The following is a 21,017-nucleotide window of genomic DNA, read 5'->3' on the forward strand; positions in this document are numbered from 1 at the left end:
ACTAACTGAAGGATTCTTGCAAATGGCATCATTCTATATTTGGACCCTTTTTTTTTTTTTTTTTTTTTTTCCAAAGGGAGAGAAAAAGAGACGAAGAGTGATGCCACTAATCTCTTGCCTTTAGGTGTTTATCACACCATGAAAGCCAAAACGATTACTAAGGGCTTCATGGGGTAGGCGCGACTGGTAAATAGCAAAATGCTATTTCCTTGGAGAATGTTTTCTTGCCACGTTTCACATGCGTAGAGGGAAAATCATACCCCTACAGGAGTGACCCCTCCTTCAGAGCAAAATACAAATAAACAAAGATGACATTGTGTTCTTTCCTGTCTGGGGCAAAAAAAATCACCTATTCTTAACAGGACTTCCGGTGTGTGATTTCCTGCCATTTTCTTTCTTTTATTAGATTTGAATGACTTCCCCCGGTAAGAGCAAAGCTGTGATGTGGTACTCTCAGGGCAGGGTGGCTAGAGGATACACACCATGGTACACTGTGTCTTTAACATAATGACACATTCTCGCCACACAGGAATTTTGGCGTCTATTCAGACAGATGTAGGAGGGGTAGTAATTATTATTTTTCTCTCTTCCAGTCAGGTTCTTTTTCCCATAGATTTCATAGTTTACTAATTAAATAATAGTTAAAAGCGACACCTCTGAAAAAATGAGACTAGGTTAAGAAAATGATACTATTTTTTACTTCCAATTCGCGGCAGTTTGCTCCAGCCAGCCTAGCTAAATCTTTAGTGTTAACATAATTAGGTCTTGCAGAATAATGGCCCATTTTACCAGCTATCATTTCAGGTTAATAAAAACATCACATAATTTTAAATGTTACTACTCCATTTTAATTCAATCGTCAATTAAAAAGAGCTCTTGGGTGATGGGAAAAGGCAGAGAGGGGATTCCAGCAATAGTTAAATGCTCAACTGTATTAATCTAAACAACACCCCCTAAAATCATTTAAGTCTTCTTGGTAGACATATTCCAGGACCTACTCTAAAAATGTATTAGGGGTAGAATTTTTCTGCCATAATAGATCTCAAATAACTGCATTTTTCAATATTAATATAAAGTTTTCCCAGATGTTATTTTCTCTTTTCTAGTTAAACGCAATAACATGATTTATACAAGGGATATGTCTGTTTCTTAGTTATTTGATTCTTCAGATGCAAAATGAAGATGATAATATGTGAGTCACACCTTACCAGGTGTTGTAAAGAATAAAAATTCTCCATGTTCCCAAGATTGTTGGTGAAACTTCAAAATATGATAACTGGCATTCTTAACTCTTTCTGACATTATGTTTATGTGAAGTTTATGCTGAGAATTTATTGGCAACTGTTTTAGGAAACTAAGGGAAAAAACTACTTTTAGTGTAAAAAAAGGGAAAACATAGTTAAAAGTAAAAAATTCTTCCATATGGAAATGGTCAGAACTGTCAGAATATTTATGCCAAGTGGACATTTGATATTTCTTGGAAAGAAAATTGAGTAGAATCTAGTCCTGATTTCCTGAGGCAAAGAAAGAAATTTTCACAACCACATATTTGGATCCACACTCTAGGGGTGTTCCTTATCTGTGTTTTTCATGCCTATATGCCATTAAGGGTGCCCAATTAGATTTTCTAAAAAAAAAAAAAAATCCTAGAGTTTTACCTAGTTATTCAGATTGTTCTAAGATGCAGCTTAGTTGCTGTCACCATCGTCATCTTTCTTGGTAAAGACTGGGAATCAAAATGGTGGGTAAGAAATTCTAGTTCAGAAGCTGAAGTTCTAAATTGCATCAGATCATTAAACAGACAGAATTCAATGCATAACAAATATATAGAACATGTAGTTCAAAGTTCTCACATATTCTGTGTAACTCTCTGAGCAGATAAACTGTTAAATAGGTATTTTATTTAGTATTTAACAACAGGTGAAGTGCAACAACCCATTTCCCGTATAACACAGAGCATCCCATCTCAGAATATGGGGTCCTTACATCCCAATAATACTGGATTATTGATGGCGGGGAGTGAAGCTGATGGGACAAAAGATCTGATTTCAGGGTTTCCTCACAGCTGCCCCCAGTCCCTCCAAGCGTTCTTATATTCAGTAAGGCCACAGGTTGGAGAAAAAGTGAAGTGGAGCATTAACTATAGGAATTGTTGAACTGTGACCGGTATGCCTTCTCCCAACCTGTACCTGGGTAAGTGATTTGACCCATTTAGTCATTTGACTCAAGGGCACCTCATGCAGTGTTCATCTCCAGGCAGACCCACCAGGCAGGGGCCAGGACAAAAGTACCAATGGAAGCCCATAGGCCACATGTCTAAATATTTAAAAGTTATACATCAAGCTAACATAGTGTTAAATAACACTACGTTCCATTCTGCTGTTTTAACACAAATATCTTCATAACAATCGGAAACCCAGGTATAGGTTTAGAATCTTTTAGGCTGCTCAGAGTTCTGTACTGGACCCTGGCCCTGAGGCAGCCCTACTCTCTCTCCCACCCCTTAGCTCCTTCTTTTCTAGCCCTGAGCTCTGGGTTTCACTGCAAGGAGCCTCTTCTCACTCGCGTGTGAATTCCCCAGCATATACTCCCAGGCCCAAGTCACTCATCTATCCATACATATTCACCCTTTGCCACCTCTTGCACTCAAGGATGTGCACTCATTATGCTGGCTGCCTTCAGGAGTTTGGACCCCCAGAAGAGGCGTATACACCCTAAAAGTAGGTGGAGGACAGAATTCTAGGTTCCTGGCTACTGAGACAAAATGGGAGGAGGGTCAGAATGGGCCCCACTAAGCAAGGGCTGCTCTTTTCTGGGACTAAAGTTCCCCCTCTACCCTGTGCACAGGCTCAGAAATGAATCAATCCCACATCATCACAGGGCAGTCTAATTACGTTCCTATAAATACCAACACTTTCTATATAGCTGAACCTTGGGACAAAGATTTCTTTGAAGTTTTATGTTCATCAGAGGTGTTGATGGAAGAAATTGTATTTGTGGTAAAGTTGATAGATTAACCAATCCTAAGGGCTAATCCAAGTAGAGACAAAGCAAGAATTAGGACCTTAAATATGTGAACAACTTAGTATCCAGTTTTCACCCCAATCCTGTCCTTAGACATAATACTGTAGATGGAACCAGCTTTGCAAGAATGCTAGAAAACAGCAGACGAATAAAATCTACTGATTTGGGGTTTCACCAAAGTAATACACCCTTTAGAAGAATTTGAGAATCCAGATTAAAAAGAACATTTCATTTCCATTTGTTATATACCTAAAAGTGAATTTATTAAAAGCAGATCACATCACTTTAGGAAATTCAGAAAACTATATCTAAATACACTGAATGCAAGATATGCCTCATCAATTTAGATTCTTATAGCTTCATAAAGATAAAAGGCAGATGAATTGATTTAGATCAGGCCTTCATTAAATGTTAGAATTAGCTTTCAAATACCATGTATTGAAATGTGCAGTCTGATTCCTGAGCATAGTGACAAAGCCATGAGTGGGTAATGATAAAGTGCATCATTGCTGGAAATAACACAGTCTACCTTTGGTTTGTGCTAATAAACTGTAAGACAACTCCAATTTTAATATTAGAAATCCACCTCATTATAAGTAATCTCAAACTGTATGTTATCGGCATTTTCATGTGTAGTCTTTGGTGAGCCTGAAATATAATTTGCTGTTTATGCTTCTAATGTAAATCTCCAGTTTCTGGTTGGCCACGCCGGCACTAAGCCAGAGCTCTAATTTATTTCTATCTTTTCTTATTTCTTACATCAAAAGAGACTGTGGGTTTGAATAACAAACATTCAATCGACTTAGACGTGGGATGGCAGGCAGCACAGGCGTTACCTGTTTACCTTTTATTGCCTTCTTTGAATTGGTTTTTCTGGGAACAAAACCAATAAGACACACCGTTCCTTAGTCTAGTTTTCACCGAGGATATTTATCAGAAGACTCCCCCTACCCCAATTTCAGCAAAGGGTGGCAGGAGGGTGAAGAATTCAGACTGGAAGTGGGCTTCTGACCTAACACCATAATAGGCTATTGCTCTACCAAGTCATGTAAGACTTCACTGTCCTTCAGACTCTGGCTTGGGCTGTTAATTGTTTTTGATGCCAGAAGATGCTGCTGCTAACACATTTGTAACCTGTAGGACCACAGTGTGCTGGGAATGGAATACACACTGTTTTAGTCACTTTGAAACTTTGCAGTGCTTCTCCCCTCCTCTCCCTGCCTTGCTGTTTTGCACAGTAATTGGCCTAATAAAAGGCAGAAACAAGGATTGATTACACCTTGGGCAGTACTTAAAACAAACTTTATTCTCAGGAACAGCAGTTATGTCTACTTGCTGCTGTATATTTTGATATTTCTGTAAATACTTAGTCTGAATACATTCAAAGTCAAATTGCTAATCACTCAGTTTCCCTGCGACTTTCCTGGTTCCCCAGGTTGCCTCTTATGATACTCCATGTAAACACTGTAACTGGAAAGATACATAGATCAGCATCCCTAGAGTCACATGATCACATCAATCTGTGAAAATAGCATGACTTAAAAATAAAAGTCTCTTAGTACTCTGCCAACAGGCTTTGGCATAATCTTGGCAATCACTTAGATTTGTTTTTTTCTGTTATAATTTTTCCCAAGTAGAAATAGTCTCATATTTTGCAGAAGTTGTCCAAGCTAGTGAACACCAATCCACCTTTCTGGTTACTAAATTCATCAGCTGAGTGTATTCAGTCCACATAGAAATCAGTAAAGCGAGTGTGAATCTGCTTGGTGGCTGCTCCTTTCATCTTAAGAAATCGCAATACAAATTCCTGAAATCGTTTATGCAGGAATTTTTATTCTTTAAATCTTCCAGTGTTAAAGCAACAAGAAAACACTTAGAATGTCCTTTGGTGGAATCTTATTACACTTGTTATATATGTAAACTGATATTCTTTGATGCCAGCAAGTTCGTTGCCCTTACAGAGAAATCTCTGCACAATGAAACAAAACAGAAGGAAAGAGGACAAAAAAAAATGTCAGTCTTTGCTGATTTGAATTAGATACATTAACAGGTTGTCTGGTAACACAAATTGGCAAGAATACAAAAAATCTACGTATTACAGTATTTCAAGAAAAATAACTTCATTTGAATACAAAAGGATAGATACACTTTCTCTTTTTTCCTACAGCCACTCTTGGACAGCGGATGTGTGCTAGCACTGGGTGGACCCAATGCTGCTAAGATATACGGGGTACGACTGGCTTGAGCTTTTGAAGGGGGGGCTGTTACACATGTGCATTACTAACACCAGACAAAGAAATCTTTCAACCAACGAGGGTTACAGAGCAACGTTCACCAAAGCACAGGTTGGAAGGGGTTCAGGGACTGAAGCAGGCCAATATGGCAGCTTGTAACACACTTCCTTAGACCCACAATGCACTGCCGGCAAAGGATGCTTCAGTCTGGTTGGTTCACACACGGGGCCGGGTGGTGCGGGGGGCACACCACGTGCGAGTAGCAAATGTTTTTAGGTTGGTTGATTTGTTGTTGTTTTTTTGTCGTTCCTTTTGGGGGGCTGTCACAGCCTTTCCAATCGGCGATAAGCTCTGCAGCGGGCAATGTGATTTGCAGGGATAATATCAACAGCTGCCAACGCCTCTGGAGTCAGAAATTATCAGTCTTGACTCCGGTGTGCTGTCCACGGCTGTTATATATGGCTTAGTTCAGTTGGGCCTTCTTAGTTTGTACACTGTGTTTGCGTGGGGGGGTCTGAGGGTGGGTTTCCTATGTTAGTAGCAAATGCTGGGGCTGTGTTTGCTTCCCCGCTGCCGGACCCTTCTGGTGGCTGGATGCGCCGCCTAGATCGCCAGGGGGCCGGCTGTCCCCAGCAGAGCGGCCAGCGGCAGCAGCAGCGCGGGGGAGCCGCGCGAGGGCGCGCCCTGGCCCGAGTCGGAGCCGCAGCTGCCCGATTCCTCACACCGCAGCTTCTCGCACAGGATGCCCGTGTACGCGGCGGGGCACAGGCAGCGCACGTTGTTGTGGCACGTCCCTCCGTTCTGGCAGTGCAGGAGCTCGTTGTCGCAGACATTCGCTGCAGAACGAGGGAGGGGGGCGCGGGGAGGAGAAGCAGAATCAATTTAAGTTCATCTGCTACATCATGTTTTCAGCTTAAAAAAAATCTCTATCGATCTTGTGCTCCCCCCTCCCCTCCGCAAACTAAGCATGACTCCAATTTCCAAACAAATGTAGTCTGCTGCCTTTGTTTTGATCATATTAATTCTTTTCATATAGATTTTTGCTGCAATCTTGGATATTATCATTGTCCATTTCAGGCTATCAAATACAAAGCAACGTGATACTCCTGGTTTGGCAGTATCTTCTCTTCATGGAACTGGGACCTGTTGTGACCTCCAGGGTGTTTCAAGGATAGTGCCTGATACAAGAATGCAGAACTTTGAGGCCAGATGAATGGAATTAAAATGCAAAGCAGTATTGCTAAAATGACCGAGAACCTCTAAGGGGTGGGCCATTCTCCCTGCAGGTGATTCCAGGGCTGCATGCAGGAAGGCAGGAGGAACCCACGGACAAGCACGGGGCAGGGGGCAGGCAGCATGCTCCCGGTGAGGCAGCAGGCAGATCCGAAGAGAAAAAGCTTTTCACGGGAGGAATGTGAGGAAGAGCAGTCCCATCTGCCCCTAACAGCCTATTAGGATATTTATTGCCTTGTAAATATAGCAAGTAGAGTCCAAGGTTACCTTGATTTCCAGGAATAATAATAAATGCAATGGTGAAACCCTGATTATCAAAATTTCACTGTGTCCATCAACTTACAGAATCAGTTGGAATAAATCAAGCAAGCAATTTTAGATACTAAAATTCATTCACAGTCCCTGTCATGTAACTTGCATCTCTAATAATTTCTTATTCATTCAAAAAACTAGTTATCCTCATTAATTCAATGTCTCCTATTATTTTAGATAATCAAGGTTTCACTGATTTAGCAGAATGATAAATAGAACACAGAGAAATTAAAACAACACCAAAGAGCAAAAAAGCCAAGAACACTTGCCAGCAACATATGCTGCTTAAGCACTTAATATGTAGAACCGCTCCGGAAGGGGTGGGGGGGCAGGGCACAGAGCAGAAAAAGTAGCTTCTTATAAATTATAACATTCTTCATTTTTTAAAAATGTCATAGTCAAATTTCCCCAGGGATACCACATGAATCAAACACACACACACACACACACACACACACACACTTACTATTACTATCAAGTGTAAAGTACTTAAAAAACCCTCATCTCCCAAGTAATAATTCAATAGAGAATATTGCCTTGTCCATTAATTATGTTCAATAGTATGTCACCTTCAAAAGGAGCTTCTTAAATGCAAACGTACTAATGCTCTGTGTGCAAATGAGCTGAAAAAAGATGGTGGTGGATGCTCACAGGGTTAATAACAAAGTGCCCTAAACAGGGCCCTATTTTCCCACCTTCCACAACAATTCCTTGGCGACCTCTAATATAGTTGCATAATGGATTGGTATAATTAACAAACGTACCCACATTTGCTATCTGTAAATGTTAGAAGTGACTATTAAGGCCTATAAATCCTTCAGGCTCAAAATATTGATATACAAGGTAGTGTTCCAGGGGTTCTAATGATTATGTAAGCTACTTCTCATTGGGTGGCTTAGAAACCATGAATATTAGACCCAAATTATAGTATTTTATGAGTCATGGTTTAAAATGTCAAGATCTGTAGCTTTGAGGCAAAGTGTACGAGGGTAGAGTGGTTAAATTCATGGTCAAAACTGACAAAAAGCCTCTTTTTTTGGTGGCTGTTAATTTGGAAAGCATACATAGGTTTTCAGGATTTTGTTTTGCTTACACTTTAGGAAATATCTGTTTAATTGGGGCAACATGGAATAAACAGATCCAAATAACTGTTTCCATTTAAAGTTAAAGATTCTCAGCGTTTCTTGTTCCAGGCAGCAGACAGCTGAATGGGATATTTCCTTTCATTTGGGCACTACACATAGGGAAGTATTGTTTCCATCAATATCGATAATTGCTTGCCTTGAATAATTGAGAAGGAATCGATAGTTAATTAAATATCACTCCCCTTAAGAAAAAAAAAAAAGCTATTTTTCTTCTCCTTGGACCTGAATGTAAATCAGTTGTTGAACAGAGGTTTGTTTTTTTCAAGAAGCTTGTGATTAAGTTAAAATTCAATACCTTTCCTACATTTAAATAATCTACTACTTGATGTTGATGACTGTGAGAAATTTAATAAATATTCAAGGACCAGATGTAACCCAGGATTAATAATCACATCAGTTGGGGTAATATGTTTTCTGTAAGAGATAAGCAGAAAAAATGAAACCTGGAATATATTTAATTACTTTAGAGTTCACTTTAAGACACACTACATTTGGTCTCTTGATTGTGCTATTCAACAAATACAGAACTTTACCATATGCACCGATCTCTCTGTTGGAATCGTGTGCTAGAAGTACATCTAAACCTAACTACAAATCTTACCTGCTATTCATAAACTTATGCTCCACCTTCATGTCATTTTGAATCAAATTTGTGGTGCTTAATGAATAAACTAGGTGGTTAACAGATATCACTGAGCTCTTCTTCAGCATATGAAACCTTGTACTGACCACCATGAAAAAAATAAAAGAAATAGAAAGCATGATCTCTGCTCTTATAAGGTTCACATCTGGTTGGGAAGATAAAATATATACAAGAAATAATCTAATATTAATTTCATTAAAATGCTTTTCATCATTTCCATCCAGCTCAATCAACATCTGCTGTGTGCCAGGTGCCCTGCTAGACTGTATGGCTGTAACTGCCTGCCCTAAAGGAGCTCACAGTTTTGCAGAAAACAAACAAATGAACATACACGGAAGTAATTATGATATACTATTAAAAAAAAACTATAAAGGAAGTATTTGCCAACTGCTAGGGGAACTCAGATGCTGGTATAAATAATTATTTGGGGGAAGACTAGAGAAGACTATAGAAAGGAGATTGTATTTGAACGATGACATGCATCAGGCAGACACTGGTAGAAAGAACATTATGGGTGGGGAAACTGTATCAGTAAAGGCAAGAAGACGTGAAAATACATTGTGCTGGTTATTAACCACTTGTCTCTCAACTCTAAATCCACCTTTCCTTCTGTTGTTGAGGCTGAAACCCTGCAAGCTGTCTCCTGGTTTCTGCCAACAGGGCGCACTAGAGGGAACAGAGATGGTAGGAGGAAGGAAGCAGAGATTTCCCTTTTCCTGATTCATGGCTCTTCCTAAGAGTATTGCCCCACCAATGGCCCTACATCCCAAAAGCAGCAGTTGGTTCTGGGGCTCAGCCTTTTCAGAACCAGTTTCAATCTCACCCTTAGAGGTTTCTACACCAACCTGGCAGCATTCCTTCTCTAGAGGTTTGAGCCCCAGCTCCAAGGGGCCCCTGCCTAGCATTTCAGAGGTAATAGCAGCAGCCAGGCATTACCCCTCCTAAGAGGTACAGGTCCCACATCTGTGGGGTCTCTCCTCCAAACTGTTAGTTTCTTTCTCTTTTTAATCATTAATCAGTGGTTATTTATTGATAAATCACTTATAGATAGAAGTGAGAGGATTATCCATGAGGTCTTTTGTGGTTGTTGTTTTGTTTTTCTTTTCAAATGTTATTTATTTATTATACAGCAGGTTCTTATTAGTTATCTATTTTGTACATATTAGTGTACAGATGTCAATCCCAATCTCCGAATTCATCCCACCACCCCCCCGCGGCACCCCCCCCCACTGCTTTCCCCCCTTGGTGTCCATACGCGAACTGTTAGTTTCTAATAACCCCATCCTCTTTCCTGTAATTCCTCAGCCCAAGAGAGATAACTGCTCCCTACTTACACAGTTACTATCTCTGTGTTATTTCAGTGTCCTCTTCTCATGTTTAAATTCTAAAGCACCTGTTTAACCATTCCCCTTAGTAAATTCTCTCTCTCCGTTGAAACACATAGTGTGGGTTCAGTTTTCTCACTGGAGCCTGAGAGACACATGGAAAATATTGGTGAATGATGAATGAGGAAGGAATGGCATGGCCTGGATCTGAAGGTTCTACGTAACATTCTACAGGGTTTAGATAATAGGCAGTGGGAAGCTGTCAAAGACCTATGGGCAGGGTGGTGATTTAAAGGGGGAGAAAAGGTGAGGCTAGACCTGAGAAAGGACAGGCTGGAGGCAAGGTGACCAGATACTTCAATAGAATAGGCTTGGTCTGGGTTAGAGCAATGGGGAGAAGGAAGAAGGAACAGATTTGGAGACAGGTTATTTGAAATAGGTAAGAGAGAGTCTGAGGTTCCTGTTATTGGCATTTGGATGCATCATAATGCAATTTATTAAGAAAAGAAGATTGGAGGAAATGTTTGGTCAGAAAAGAAAATAAACTTTTTTTTGGACCTATTGACTTGGAAGGATCTGTAGGCTCTTCTGCAGGGGTCTTGTTATTAGCTGGAAAAACTAGTTAACAGTTCAGGAGGTAGTTCATCTTGGAGATACAGATTTGGAGCAGGGGTGATGGTGGTCACTGTTACAAAAAGTGAAGAGAAAGGAATAGAAGACCTTATCCTGCTAGAATATAGACTAAGTCAAAATGAAGACTGCAGCCAGAACCCTGAAGAATATCAGCATTTAAGCCATAGGCAGAGAAAGAAAGACCAGGAATGATGCTGAGAAAAAAAGATCTCAACAAAATGCAGTGATGAAATGAGGTTATAAAATTAATCATAGAAGTCTTCCTGCTGTGGTTGGCTGTATCTAGGAATAAATAGACGGGAAGAGTATGAGAGGAAGGGCACTTTGAGCTGGATAAAGGAAATACGCAAAATAAGCATTGCATGCTCTTGATAGAATCTGGCAGAAGGGATTTTAGAATAGAGAAAGGATTGGAAGAATTTGAGGAATTAACATTTAATAGAGGTCTTTGGTTGTCAGTCTAAAGTAGTAGTTTTCAACAGTGGATGAATTTTGTCTTCCAGGGGACATTTGACAATGTCTGGAGATGTGTTTGGTTGTCACACCTCGGGGGAGGGCATGCTACTGGCATCTAGTGGGTAGAGATGCTACTAAATATCCTGCAATAAACAGGGCAGCCTCCTCCCCTGCCAAACAAAGAATTACTCCTCAATTAATGTTGGTGATAAAAGGTTGAAGGTCTGGATCAGGGTATCAGCCACAGCAAAGAAGATAGGCAGTTGTCCTTATGTATATTGGGGAAAGGAGAATGAAGAGGCCTTGGTGACTTTAGATCAGAGAGAGTGAGTTTTCAGGTGTAGAACCATAGGAATTAAGACGAACGTAGTACTCAAAGCTGAAATATAAGAGCAGATTATCTTCCTGGGGGAGTTAAATCAGAAGACTGAGATCTAAATGGTCTAAGACAGACCATTTAGTATTGCTCACAATTAAAGAGGAACCAAAATCACCCTTGTCATGTAATTAATCCTACCTTGCTCTGATAGAAATAGTAAAATCAAAGCTTGAGGAAACTTCAAAAACTATCTAGACAAGCTCTAGACGAGGAAACTGAAAACAAGGGTAGCTCTAGATCTAGCATCCAGGTCTCCCAATTTACAGATTACTGCTCTTCACATAGAAGAGAACAGTCAGGAGAAATGCAGTGAATGTGCTGCACAGTGTGAAATGCATTCTATGCTCCCCAAGACAACATAAGTAACTCCTCTGTAGCTCCTCAGTAGACTTTCATTTGTATTGACCAACTGATCTGTTTTCATACCACACTGGGCGGAGGGCTTTGTTGATAGCATTAAATTTCACATCTTCTAGAGTTCCAACACATTCTGGCAGAGCTCCAAATACAAATCAGCTCATACATAAAATACCAAAAATATCAAGGTCTAGCTTGGGAAAGGCAAATATGTTGCATATGCTTTGATTTCCCCTTCCTCTATGTAGAAAACATAGCTGCTTAATCATGGCATTCTCTTGCACTAAACTTCAGAATTCCTTTCAACACAAGGTTTTGTAATAAGAACATTTTGTATTCTATTACAAGCTAATCACTAAAGGGATGTCGCCTATAAGCTGAAGTTATACATAATGGCCCATCTCTGGGAACCCTGCCTCCCAGGTAATGAGCGTTAAGCTAAAATACCTTTTTTAGCTCGCAGGAAACATCCCGACCAGGCCCACCTGTGAATGACCGCAGGAAGGAAGAAACTAACACATCCGTTCCAGAGGCTGACCAGAACCAGGAAATATTTAACTTTACTCCCTCCCCTTTTAGAATAAAAGAAGCCGGAATTCTAACACAGGCAGGATGGTTCTTTGGGGCATGAGTCCACCAACCATCTTTTCAGTTTGCTAGCTTTCTGAATAAAGTTGCTATTCCTTGCCCCAACAGCTCCTCTCTCGATTTATTGGCCTGTTGTGTAGCAAGCAGTATGAGCTTGGACTTGGTAACAGTTTCAGGCATTTACCACCAGTTGATAGAACTGGCATGAGGACAAACACCCATTTACAAAATCCTGGCATTATCTCCATTTCATCTTGCATAGCATTGCAGATTAAAAATCCAACTAGGAATTTCTACCCAATAAGCACTTTGCAGTTATCACTTCTTTATTTGGTGCCCTTCAGTGTGGATTTGCCTCAAACTGAAAACGCTGACCTTATTTTGTTAAGTACTTACATTAAGCATGTCCTGATTCTTTCTACGTTGCTTTTGACAAATTAACAATGTGCTATCTCAATAAATAGTGAAGGTTCATTTTTAAATCTCTTACACAAAACTTGATCTAGTATTGGATACAAATTGTTATTTGCTAGACACAATTCTTTTTATTATAATAAAATATAATCCTTAGATACAGAAAAAGCTAATACTACTTTGGTAATAGCTTGACTATATTCTAAAGGATCATTTTACTATTGATAGAAATAAATTCATTATGGTGTGTCCAATATCACACCATATATCCTATAATCCCAAGATGTTTCAATATTAGGAATGCTTTCAAACCAAGATAATCTGTGGCCCTTGATAGATAAGGTTATAGTATTAATGTTAGACCCAAACAGAGTTATGTTGCAAAAAGATGAAGTGTGGAACCCTGATGGAAAGGCTGAAGTCAGCAAGGTGTTCTAATAGCTCTGATCATAGCTTCAGTAAGCAAGCCACTATAGTAGACAAATAAACTCCCACAGTTGCTACAAGTTTATAAAAACACTAGGAATTTTCACAGTGAAAGAATAGGGACAAGCAGCATTTCTTCCTCCTTCTTTCACTTCTTTTTATTTTTCTTCTAGGTTGGATAATGAGAGTCACAGGGATGTGGCTAAATCATTTGCTCCTTCAACTTTTTTTTGTAAGTTTCTTGATTGCCATTCATTTTTGCTTCTTCCTAAACTGCAAGCTATTGTTAAAATGTGAATTAAAAGACCTTGATTCCTTTTCCCTCTATTAGTCCTTTCTGGAAGGTATGGAAAAGCAGACTTAGAGAGGGAACCAAAATGTGCAAAGAGGGCACAAGCCAGGACTTAGTATAGCTACTTGTTCTATTCTTCTTTTCTTTTATGACCTGAAGGGTCACTTATTCCTGTTATAGTCATGATAACCCATTACATTACCACAGGGAAGGTTTCTTTCTTCTCTTTCGGTCTTGTTCAAAGCTATACATTTAGGTTTGCCCTGTCAGTGAGCTGCTAGGCTTGAGCAATGCTGGGTCTGTATTTATAGACTTGAAAGTTTCTCTTTTTGGCTTTGTCTCCTGCACTTCAAGGAATCGAGGCAATGTGTTACCATGACAGCCTTCCTTGATGGCTGTATTAATAAAGTGACCTCTACCTTCACCACCTGAAACAAGCCTAGGATTGCTGAGGGAAAGATGTTCCAAATGTTCCCGTCCTTTTCAAAGAAACGTCAAAGAGCAAATAACCTCCACGAAACAGGCTAATAACAAAGGCATGTGTGCAACATTCAGTTCTGATTTAGGCATTTGAGAGTCTGTGGCAGGGAGATGAAGAGCTGTGATTATGACCCATTTATTCAGCCTTGGCGGCTGTTTTGCTAAGTTGTGAGATGTGAGAGGTAAAACTGAACCTACAGGTTAGCTCCTAGTATATAGAAGAAACTTTATAGACTGTTGTCTAATGGCCTTTTGGGGAATTCTAGGTACATTTTTCCTATCTTTTCTTACTTATGTCTGGCCATGATTGGGGATATGGCTTAGTGGTAAAAAACACTGATTAAGAGTTATAAAACCTGAGTTCTAGTCATCACTTTGCTGTAAGGCCTTGGACATAACACGAAACCACTTAGTGACATCCATCCATTCATCCATCCATCCATCCATCCATCCATCATCCAATCAGGTACTGTTCTAGATGCTGGGCCCACAGTGTGAGCCAGATGGGCCATGCAGATGCTTCTGTGGAGCTCACATTCTAGTGACAGCTATAAAGTTAGAGAAAGAGTTTGAAGTAGGTGTTTCTAAAGTTCTCTTGAGCTCTGTGATTTGCATGAATATTTCTCATGGAAAGCCTATCATCTTAAAAGGCAAAGAGTGAGGAATTCTTTCTCTTTTTCATCAAATACATGATAACGGGTGGACTTCTCCAGTATTATAGTCTTGGTGATGACTTAGGTGGTTGCTTGGCTTGATCGGTTTTGCCTGCTGGTGCCCCACTGAACAGAGATAGTTTTTCTCCTCACTAAAAGCATGAGGTGGTATGAAGAGAATTAGGTGAAGAACTTGTGATTCAAGTCTGGTCTCTGTGGTTAATGGGCTGGGTGAACTTGGGGAAATCGTTTAACCTCTTTTGCCTCTCTTTCCTCACTTCTAAAGCAAGGATAATAACACTTGTCCTATTCACCGACCTCACAGTTGTTGGGAGCTTCAAGAAGAATTATGTGGTGGTGCTTTAAAAAATATAAAACACAACCTAAGTATACTTTGTTAATGTTCAATACCTTCGCAATCTCTCCTAATGCTAGAAGCTCAGAGTGGAAGAGCAGGGTGCTTAGTTTTACATCTGCCAGAATAATGAATTAATCACTACGTATCTAATGCAAGGTACTTGAAGTGAAAAGGAAGCAAATTTCCTCACTCAAAGACATCATCTGTATATGTCCTCTGTAGATATGAATCTTGAGACAGCATGGGGTCAAACATGCAGTTATTGAATATTTGAATTCAACTGCTGTGTACTTGCAAGGTCAGATTGGACCAGCAGTGCCTGTTTTCTCAAAGGTGACTTGTATACTTGCATTCAATGAGCATTCTCCTGTACGAATCAGAGTACATAAGGTGTGTTTTCAGAATACCAGGCGGGTACTGCCCCTTGGCCAACCTTTAGCTTCTGCGATGGTAAAGCAGGGGATACAGTACCTATCTAGACTGAAACCTGGGAGCCATTCAGTGAAAACATCCTTGCTTTCCTGCTCTCAACCTATACTCCTGTCTGTGCCTGTATCCATCATGGGACGGTGATGCCGGTGGCATGATCCCCGTGTGACAGCATCCAGCCTACTTTGTTTCAGTGTAATGAGGCCAAGGAGCAGAACTAAAGGGGCTGAAGGGAACAATGTGGAGCTGTCAGCAGGTGGTCAGGCATGTCTGGGTAATCTAGTACAGCAGGTTCTGACATTAGAGAGCAGCTATTCTATTCTTATTCATCTAATAACAAAGCACTGATTATGGGAGTGACACTTGCTTTTGTCCAATCAAAGGAAATTCTACTCAAAACATCATAAGAAAGCCATATTCATTTGAAGGAGCCTATGCCTGCAGTATGCAGTAACCCAGCTAGCGTGAATGCGATAACAGGTGACTCGAATGCAGGAGCTAGAGGCACTGCCCAAACACCCCCCGAGTTTTTAGCTGTTGCAAACTGAAAAAAAACCTTTGCTGGTGTTGAGAAATAATTAATTCGTTGAGAATCCCACAAGCCAAAGGCTGGGCACCTTTCCTAAAGCGATCTTTAATGATGTATTGAAATCCTATTTAGGTCAACACCTTCAGACACAGATGCAGGCAAGGTGCTCATAAAAACGGTGCTGAGAAATCACAGAGTTTCTCATCTGGTATCAGAAAATGCACTTGTCTAGTTTAATAAAAAGGTGCAACCTCTACTCTTTTGCTCAAGGCGAAAGATGGCATTCATTGGGAGGCGTAGTCACACACGATGGCAACATACATCAGGGTATAAACCACCATTTCAAAGTACATGTCATTATGTCAGAAGAGAAAGCAGTACAAATATTTATCTAGTGTGATCCCCAAAAGTACAGATATATACCTCTCCATGTGCCTTTTGTAAAATAAACTTTAGAGAAAGTACTGGGACAGAGTCTAACGAAATGTGACCAGTGTTCATCTCTGGCTGGTAGGCGTGCAAGTGATTTCAGTAACTTTAATTTTCATCTTTATACATTTTACTCTTTCCAAATTGCCTGGAATAAATGTATAATCCTTTGAAAATATTAAAAGTGTTAATAAAAAGAATTTTACTTGAGAAAATAAAAGTATCTTTTACTGAGATGATAAAGGTAATTTCAATAAATGAATCATGTGACCACATTTTGCCACATTTCAGTACTTGTTATTAATGTGTATTTCTAGTCAAACTACCAATTATCTTAAATATCTACAAAAACTACCTCAGGAAAGGCATAATCCTATAATCATACACAATCTTATACTCATACACAATCTATACTCATACACAATCCTACACTCATACACAATCCTACACTCATACACAATCCTATACTCATAAGAGAGACTTAGACACAAGGATTCATTGCCTTGCAGAACACTGTACAGCCTCAGGTGTGAATGGAACCAGCAGGGTCTCCTGAGCTAAAGTGATCTGTAGCCCAAGGGCCATCTCATTGTGAACTACTGCAGACCGATGCAAAATGAGGGGACATTTTTACATTTGAAGATCAAGCCATAGTGAGGACTGTAACTGAATTTCCCACCACCTTTCTAGCAGAGGGGCTCATAGTCAGATTTAACCTAAAGAAAGTATATTTCATACTACTTGAGTTTGTGGGAGACTCATACCTGCTACACTTGTACATGTCTGCACTATATCTGTGACCTGTTCATTGTGGCTGTATCATGAATATTCAGGCCTGTCCCTGGCACAAATAGATGCCTGATAAATATTTATTAAGCAAGTAAATAAAATTCATCCTTTGTTCTCTGCCTCCTTCTGAGTGGTGGATACAAATCTATTATTAGTAGACTGCTATCAATACAAGTGGATATACAGCTCATAGGTTGGAGAGCAGGAAGTAGAAGGAACTTTTCCTTGGTGGCTTCCTTTCAGTTTCCGTGGAGTGGGAGGTAAGGCTTCTGCTGAGCATGAGAGGCAGAGTTAAGCTGGGGTTAACTCATGCTCTGGAGTTAAGGGAAGGGATAGATATTTGGTGGGGAATGGGAGGAAGCTATCTAGGGACACACCGAAAAATCGCTGGTCAGCTTTGACATTGCAGCTCAGCTTGTATGTCATGATTTGTCAGGGCTTCTCATAAGTGATTCCATAATGAAGAATATTAGCTAGAAGAGAATGGTGATTAGTTTGGGTTTCTTTCCTTTAATGATACAATATATGCTTTGGGAAGGGATGGAGGGAGGGGAAGAAGCAAGGGTAGGCAGATGAGTTAAAAGATCAGAAGCATTCCCTTCATGTTTCATTAGTCACAACGTATTACCTCTCACAATCTTGGCATTGTGGGTAATATGAAGGTAAAGAAACATGGCCCTGAAGGAACTTAGTGACATGTTTTTTTTAATTGGAACGTGACTAGTTAAATTTGGAAAACAGGCTAAAGGAAAGTGCAGATGGAGCTGTTCTATGTGGCACTGGGGTGGAGGTGAGAGATCATCATGGCACTTGGAAGAATGCAAGAAAAAGGACTTGGTGTTCTTTAAGAATTGTAAAAGACAATCCATACAGCCCCATTCAATGCTGAAGACAGATCTGTAAAACAGTTCACATTCTGAGGAGGAGGAAGAGCCATACTACAAGCCTTTGATATTCGGCATTAAGATATTCAAGTATCTGTGGCTGAAAGGAGATAATTGTGTCATTAATTCACATGCGCGGGTTTTTTTTCTTTTCTTTTTTTTTTTTGGAGACAATTTCAATGCCTTTGAGCACTTTGTAAAGCTAAAATATAATTTGGGGTTCCTGTTTGTCGAGCTATAGCCAAATGTCTCCTTAGAGACTTAATTTTTCCTATATATACTTGGCAGGAGTGTTCTAAATACGGTCTAAGCCCCCTTAGGATTTTTAAACAGCAGGGATATTTAAGTATGAAAAATAGCTACTGAAATCACACAGCAGTAAATTTCTTAATGATTTTTTTTCCCTGGGAATCACTGTAACTCACTCTTGTCTTCTGTGGCCTTGCTGTCACCATAACCACCTCCTGACAATGTCAAACCAAGTCTTGGGAGGTGATTTTATAATGTCAGGATGAAACAAAGCCATTTCCCTGTTAATGCCAATGTCAAGGCAAAATGAATTGGTGTCAATAAATTCAAGGTGAGGAAAACAACATTATGGAATGAAGAGAATGTGCAAAATGATGATGAGTCATTTAGGGATGCCAGGATCCAAATAAAATGACTGCTAATTTTCAAAAATGCATTTGTCACTGCACTGGGGACCAGACATTTAAGTAATCTAAAATACATTAGTGAGGTTAGGAAAGGACAAAGGGGTTACAATTACAGACAAGTCATAAGCATACCTTTTCAATAAAGTCACATCGCACCACTGCCACTCACATTGTCTTTCCCCATTGTTAAATTCCTGAGACACTCAAAATTTGAACTGCAAAGTTTAGTACTTAATTATTTACTGTGGTGGTATCCAGAAGTCTGGGTTCGAACACTGACATCACCACTCGTGGCTCTCCAATCTGAATTTCTGCGCCTCTGTTTCTTTATCTGTAACAGAGGCCATTTTACAGGGCTGTTGTGAGCATGAGAGATCATTCAACTCAATGATTATTATGAAGTGCTTTTTTAAGTGCCAGGCATTGCTCAAAGTCCTAAAATAAAAAGACAGGATGGAAGAGCCACAGAAATAGTGTTTATTTTTATAACTTCATGTATTTATGTCTCATTAGATAATGTAACTTCACAAAGTGGATGCTCTTGTGTCTTTTAGTTCATTTTCATCATTAATAAGTTCAGCTTCTTTGGTGCTTAAATACTCTTTGATTTGAAAAAATATCATCTTTCAATACTATAGTCCCTTACATGAAAAAACAACGGCAATTTATTTAGTTTTCTTTAATGAAGAGGAAAACAGACAAAAGTCCTTATTAAAGAAAGTGTTTAAAAAAGACAGGGATGCTAGACTAGCTCAGGAGTAACATTAAGTAATTCTATGCAACATAACTTTTACTGAAACTAAACTTCAAACATGAGGCATTAGAAAGAGGTACTCAGAGTCCTTTCTCAACATTCAAAGGAATCCTTTCATAATTAAGAAAATGGTATAGGGATGAGAATAAACCTATACAGTAGATGACATAAAAAGGAGGGAATGAAGTCACTGCAAGTATGTAGAAGGGTGTTTTAAGGCTTTTCCTAAGAAGAGCAAGGCTGTTGTATCTCAGGAGAGAGGAGAGCTAGTTAGATGGGCGTCAAGAGGCTAGCAAGCAATGTGTGGGAGCTTTCAGATCCAGCAGCAGAAAAAAAAAAAAAAACATTATAAATTGGTTTGGATACAACTGGGAGGCTGTGAACATTATTTAAAACAGTAAAAAGATGTTAGTGCTTCTGTTTGAAGCAGACTAAGGCATAGCAAGGTTAGATGAAGCAGGGATGAATAAGATTTGGGTGGCTGGTTAAAGAGAAATCATATGACGTGCTTTGAAAATATCTTGTTCTAACACGCTTCACTTTCTTCGACATCTCTAATTCTTATCTTTGAATATATATAATCTTTATATTAATAAAGAGTTATTATAGAATATAAGCTTTGTGAAGATAAGGATTTTGACTGTGTTGTTCCCAGTTGTATGTGCAAGCCCTGAAGAGTGCCTAGTATCCAATATCCAATGAGTATGAGTATTTTTGAGTGAATGAACAAGTGAATTTTATAGAAAAAATTCACATATTCCGTATCCATTGCTTCATTTCTTCTCCTAGAATACTTTCCCATGGTGTTTACTCTCTATCCCCTAAATCAAAGGGGTTTATTTATTTATAGCACTTCTAGTGCACAGAAGTGGTATAGCCAGATTGAGTGCTCACTCATAGCCTTCGATGGTTGCTAAATGGATAATTCTGAAGTCAGAGTCCTCCACAATGTGGGGAGATCAGAATCTCCCCACTGTCTGCTTTCACTCCCCAGTATGAACTTGCTACTCCTGGCTAATCTATTCACTATTTTAAACACACACACACATACACACACAAAATTAAAATAAATTATAAATAAGAGGCTAGACACTTTTACATGTCATCTTGGAGACTATTTCCACTAACCTGGCAGGATAGGTACTTATTATTATTATTACCATTCCCACTTTATAGGAAACCTGTGGATCTTATCCAAGCCCCACCAGTGACTGAGCAAAGCAGTAGGACTAGAACTTAAAATACTCTGACACCAAAGCACTGTCAGTCCCTGGTGCCTTCCTGTCCCTCGACTGCTGTATCCTGGCCCCTGAGTTGGTGCCTCTGCTCTGGCCTGTCCTTCCCTAAACTCACCACGTATTTTTGAATGTCTAACTCATGGACAACACCCATGGCTTCTCTGACTCTTCCAGCCTTCAGACACCAGTTCTGCCTTTCAAACCTTATGGCAGATGATCTGGATCTAGATCCGGGCATAGATATAAACGTAAATATAATTTGGATGGCCTGGATTTAAATCTTGGTTCCACCAAACACTAGCTGGGTGAGCCCATGCAAATCACTCGACCTACCTTTGCTTCATTTATAAAATGGAG

At 39.7% G+C, this 21,017-nt stretch overlaps 1 protein-coding gene across 4 annotated transcripts in view; it reads right to left on the reverse strand.

Annotated features, from left to right (window-relative positions):
* Positions 1 to 1,883: 1,883 nt before the first annotated feature.
* NTNG1 (netrin G1) overlaps positions 1,884 to 21,017 on the reverse strand; it is a 340,603-nt gene continuing 321,469 nt past the window's right edge. For 3 of the 4 annotated variants that reach the window (XM_029226840.1, XM_029226839.1, XM_029226837.1), the window contains one exon: positions 1,884 to 6,094. In XM_029226840.1, the coding sequence (XP_029082673.1) occupies positions 5,862 to 6,094 (233 nt within the window). In that variant the 3' untranslated portion in view covers positions 1,884 to 5,861. The remainder of the gene's footprint in view (positions 6,095 to 21,017) is intronic. The other variant, XM_029226838.1, reaches the window with a different exon arrangement.

This window comes from Monodon monoceros, unplaced genomic scaffold, assembly GCF_005190385.1.
Source record: "Monodon monoceros isolate NGI ecotype Baffin Bay Population unplaced genomic scaffold, NGI_Narwhal_1 Super_Scaffold_18, whole genome shotgun sequence".
Classification (NCBI taxonomy): Eukaryota; Metazoa; Chordata; class Mammalia; order Artiodactyla; family Monodontidae; genus Monodon; species Monodon monoceros.